This window comes from Myotis brandtii, unplaced genomic scaffold (assembly GCF_000412655.1).
Source record: "Myotis brandtii unplaced genomic scaffold, ASM41265v1 scaffold544, whole genome shotgun sequence".
Taxonomy (NCBI): domain Eukaryota; kingdom Metazoa; phylum Chordata; class Mammalia; order Chiroptera; family Vespertilionidae; genus Myotis; species Myotis brandtii.
This window is the reverse complement of record NW_005370008.1, coordinates 333,351-338,479: the sequence shown is the minus strand read 5'-3', so window position 1 is coordinate 338,479 and position 5,129 is coordinate 333,351. Positions and strand designations below refer to the sequence as shown.

General features: G+C 48.4%; 1 protein-coding gene across 9 annotated transcripts in view; it reads right to left on the bottom strand.

Annotated features, from left to right (window-relative positions):
- Window positions 1-5,129, bottom strand: part of ELOVL5 (ELOVL fatty acid elongase 5) — an 83,039-nt gene that overhangs the window by 4,112 nt on the left and 73,798 nt on the right. For all 9 annotated transcript variants that reach the window (XM_005878084.2, XM_014549289.1, XM_014549293.1 and 6 more), the window contains exons 4-6: window positions 4,190-4,267; window positions 2,945-3,116; window positions 1,087-1,211 (exon numbers count right to left, since the gene is read on the bottom strand). In XM_005878084.2, the coding sequence (XP_005878146.1) occupies window positions 1,087-1,211; window positions 2,945-3,116; window positions 4,190-4,267 (375 nt within the window). The remainder of the gene's footprint in view (window positions 1-1,086; window positions 1,212-2,944; window positions 3,117-4,189; window positions 4,268-5,129) is intronic.

Genomic DNA, 5,129 nt, shown 5'->3' with positions numbered 1-5,129 from the left:
AGGAAAAGCTCACAAGGACTGTAGAGCCGCCGGCAGGAAGTGATAATGAAATGTCACACACATCAGCAGCTCAGCTCTCTGATTTGTTTTCCCAGATTGTTATTTTTAAATTTTGAAAAATCTCAATCAACTTGGAGGGATCTGAATCCGCTTGGTTTCTTTAGAAAACTGTGTTAAGAGGCAGGGCCAGGTCCAGGGTTTAACATCTAAGTCCATCCCCCGTCCCCCCTCCCCGCATTGGCTGGTTTGGGCCTATTGCTTCAGGGCCCTTTCCTGCAAAATGGGGATAACATGAGATCAGGCTACCGGAACAATTCCTGTCAAACTGCTTGCTTATACTTAGCACGAGTGCCCGACATCGTCGATTCCACAAATGTCAGCGTGTATCATTAGTAGCGATCGTGTTAATGATGAGTTTGTGGAAGAATTCACGAGGGGAGAGGAATAGGGGTCTGTAAGATACTGACATCTAGGGAAGCTTAAGGAAAGGATGGTGAGAAATCAGCAGCAGGTGTGGACAGCTGCTGGTGTCCCGGGCACGGCGAATCCTGGGAGGGCTTCAGAGCACAGCGGGTGTCATTCTCACCCCCAGGCGCTCCATCACTCAGGAGCTGAGAGGTCACCGCATCTGCCTTAGCAATCGCTGCCTACTTAGCTACAAGCACCCTAGACTCATGCACTCCACGGCTCCTTCTCAGACTCCTGGGAACACAGGCAGACAGCTTTCACTTTGGACTCTGGATTATAGTTAGAAGACCTAGACAGACAGACAGACACACATATGCACACATGCTTTGTGCACAAATTAAGAACAAAGGACTGAACTTGAAGTCAGAAAATTAGCTTCCAGTCCTCGTTCTGCAACTCAATGAGCTGTACACCCAAGGGCACCATTGCGCCATCGATTAAAATGAAGAAAATTCCCCGCTCTGCCCACTTTTAATTGGAACAAATGAGAAAGGGTGGGAAAGGCATAGTGTGGGTGCTATTAAACAACAATCACGCCAGGAAGGCAGCAAGAGCACCCCCAGGAAGAGCTCTGTGACCCCGGCAGCGACTGCTGGGGACAGAGGCCGAGTCACTCACCAGCTGCCCCTGAGTGATGTACTTCTTCCACCAGAGGTACGGACGCATGGAAGGGACAGAAGACAGACCGTAGTATGAGTACATGAGGACGTGGATGAAGCTGTTAAGTGTGGCACCAAAATAAGCTGCAGGGACAGAGAGGGTTTGGAGAGGAGGATGCGTCAGTGTTTTATACATAACAAGTAATAAAATAAAACCCAAGATTCTTTTTAAATCTGAAAACCAGAGGATTCTGAACAGGGGCCAGCAAACACTGCAGCAGCACTACTCAGACGTGTGATCGGAATTCAGTTTCCACGTGGCCGGGCAGCCATCAGGTGCTCCAAGCCCAGGCTCAGCTGTAGCTTCCAGGTGGGCCTCTAACACAGCCACCATGACAGCACCTGCCCTGCTCCGACACCTAAAGGCTGTGCCGCCGGAGCCTCACCCATGCCTGAGGCAGCTGCTTCTCTCTGCAAGCCCAGGCCCCAGGCTGCTGTGCGGAAGGCTTGGGAAGACAGCGATGGGCGCTGTGCTCAGAGCTGGCTGTCCCTGCACATGGCTGAGCGTTGGAGAGGCCTTTGAAGTCGCTTCCTAATTAGTCTCCAGGACGGCAGTACTGAGGCCATATATTTTTATTGCTAATACGGATAAGAGTCCAGTCCTTAGAGATGAAAGGCCCGCCTTTATCACATGATTTTTAATTTCCAGTAGGATTTACAAGTTGTTTTTTTTTTAGACTCTCTGTCCTCCGCCTCCTCCATAGCAGGCAACCAAAGCCGTCTGGCTTTTCCCCGTGCAGTCGGAGGTGAACAAAGCTGGGGTCAGGGAATGAGTCTGTACCCCTGGCTATGACAGCACCTGGCTGTGTGACCCTGGACCAGTCACATCCATTCTCTGGTTGTTTCTCATGGGCCAGCTTAAAATCTGTCATCCTATAAGTTCTTGGAAAATGTAAAACACTCTTCAAAGGTAATAGGTGCTGTTTCTGTGAGAAAGTGAAGTCAGTTAATCCTCAGCCATAAAGTATCGATGGTGAGAAAAGAAACAAGACTAGCGAGGGTCCTGCACCAACCCTCCTACCGGCTCGGTTTTCTCTTCAGCTGAAAGGAGCTGTATGTGGGAAGTCCTGTCTAGTTCTAAAATTCTATGACTGTGTGAATCTTGGTGGGCCGACTGAATTAAGGGCAGTGCTATCCCAGGAGAAAGAAAAAAATATGAGAATTGGCTTAAAGGTTCCAGTCAAATCTGTCAGTGATGAATGACAGGAATTTTGATCGGGACATTTGTGAGAACTCCCACGCTGAACCCGAAGGTGACAACTTACTCTCTGACAGTAATAGCAGATTTCCGATCATAAACTTTCCAAAGCCACCCACATCCTGCTCAAGGTGTTTCATGGAACGTGAGGGTCATGACATTAGAATATGTGCGGATTCCCTGATGCAACGTGTAGCAAAAGCTCTATTTCATGATTAGCCTTGTCCTCTGGCGCTCACTCCAGGGTGTGACTGCATCTTCCGGGCCTGCCCGCCAGTCCAACATCTTCCACGTGGCAGAGAAGTATTAGAAATAGCCTGGAACTGCTGCCCTTATGGCAGAGAACACTGTCCCTGTTTCTTAACATGCCCCAGGCTGGGGATTTACTATTTCACTCCTCCTACCCAAATCAGCACAGACCATTCACTAAACTAGGAAAAGGTCATGGCTGCGTACTGAGCGCGAAGGCCACACAGACTCTCATTAGAAGCATCCCGGACACAACACTCCAGTGCTTGACCTAGAAATCTACAGAAACGGCTCCTTGCCTACAAGCCTTCATTTCAATTCGGAGTTTTTGCTCATGCCTGTCCCCAAGCCCCCTCCACGTGAGACTCACAGTGGCCACAGGGGACCCAGTTCATCACGAACCACCAGATGTTCAGCATGGAGGCGTGGTGGTAGACGTGCAGGACCGTGATCTGGTGGTTGTTCTTGCGCAGGATGAAGAAGAAGGTGTCCATGAACTCGATGAGTTTGGAGAAGTAGTACCACCAGAGGACACGGATGATCTAGGACAGTGGTCGGCAAACTCATTAGTCAACAGAGCCAAATATCAACAGTACAACGATTGAAATTTCTTTTGAGAGCCAAATTTTTTAAACTTAAACTATATAGGTAGGTACATTGTTATTAACTTAATTAGGGTTCTCCTAAGGCTTAGGAAGAGCCACACTCAAGGGGCCAAAGAGCCGCATGTGGCTCGCGAGCTGCAGTTTGCCGACCACGGATCTAGGAGGAAGGGCATCCATGTTTCTCTGGGACATCTCCTCTGACACCTTTCCCGACACCCCAGAACCCCATGCTGCCTTGAAGAAGCCCGAGCGCCCTGCTGGCCCCTGCAGACCTTTGGTTACAGCCACTTGCTGGTCGCTCAGAAGTGGCTTTATAACCAAAGAGCACGGTGTGGGGAGGTTTGAAATAACAGCAGGGAAGGTTTTAAAAGGCCCACTGACACCCTTCAAGACTAAAAAACAGGGGGCTTCATAGTTCGAAACACTGGAGTCGGCCTGTTTTCTTTGGAGCCTGAGGAGCCATCGGGACAGAAAAGCCACCTGAGAGGGACTCCTGATTTCACGGGCTTGCGTGGGGCAGGTGACAGGACATGAGGCCAAGAAAAAAAGGAACTGGAACTTCAGTGTCAGGTCCCCGCCCACCTGAGTGTGTCACAAGGTGCTCTAAGGAGATGGCTGCCCCTGCAGAGCTCGCTCCAGCCTTTTATGTCAGAACAAACGCAGGGAGGGAGTCAGAATCTGACGGCCACCACGCAGAGGACGCTCAGAGGAACAAACATTACTCTATGATCCCATTTACATAAATAATGCATAACTATGGGTAAATGCATGCATTTCCCCCCTGGAAACTGTTAATAGGACTTACTTTTGCAGAGAAGGAAACTTTAGTTTTCATTTTATACCTTTACATGTTGTTCAAATTTCATTATTATGTGTACATACTGCTTTTTAAGGTTCTCTTAAAAAATGTCAACAGGGATGACCTGGACAGTGAGGTTATAAGCCGTTTTGTCTTTTGTGCAATTTTTTAAATTTAAAAAACAATTTAAAATAAAAAAGAGGGACAGTACCTTCATATCTGCTTCGCCCGCGCTGCGTGTACCCTGACAGAAGAAGTTGTAATTGCCTTCCCATACTCCTGTCACTAACTACAAAAAAAAAAAAAAAGAAGAAGAAAAACCAATTACCAACACTATCAGAACATTAGAGCCCTGATCAATGAAAGTTCATTAGTTTCAGAATCACTGAAAATTGACCTTGGGCTGGCTGAGGCAAGTTTGTTCTGAGCAAAACACATAATGACAGGGGAGTGTGAATAAAGCTTAAGTTGAAATGACTTGAGCCTTAGTTTCACAAGGGATGGACCGGGTGACAGAAGGAGGAGTGCACCCGGGAGCACTCCCGGCTGCAGTTTTCCAAGCTGCTTCTTTCCAAGCTGACTTCCTCCAGATTCCTTGATTCCTGAGGCGATCACAGCACCCTGCCAATTCCAAGGCCTCCACAAACCCAACCGCAGGCTCCCAGCCCTGCCCCCAGTGCCTCAGGGTACATCACTACACAGCCTTTTCCTCAGCCACTGCTTCTTAAACCTGTGTCCAACCAGAGTCACCTCAAGGGCATATTACCACACAGATCGCTGGCAGGGTTTCTGATCCAGCAGCAGGCCACCTGGGGCGGGCTCTAAGGATTCTTATTTCTTTATTTTTTATTTCTTAAAGTATTACAAAGAGTATTACACATGTCTCCTTTTTTCCCCCCTTGACATTCCCCCAGCCTCCCCCACCCCCCAGGGTCTTGTGTCCATTGGTTATTCTCATATGCATGCATACAAGTCCTTTGGTTGATCTCCTACCCCCCGCCCCAACCCTCCCTAAGATTCCCACTGTAGTTTGACAGTCTGCTCAATGCTACTCTGCCTCTGTATCCATTTTTGTTCATCAGTCTATAATGGTCCTTATTATCCATAAATGAGTGAGTTCATGTGGTATTTTTCTCAGCTTCCCAGGGGCC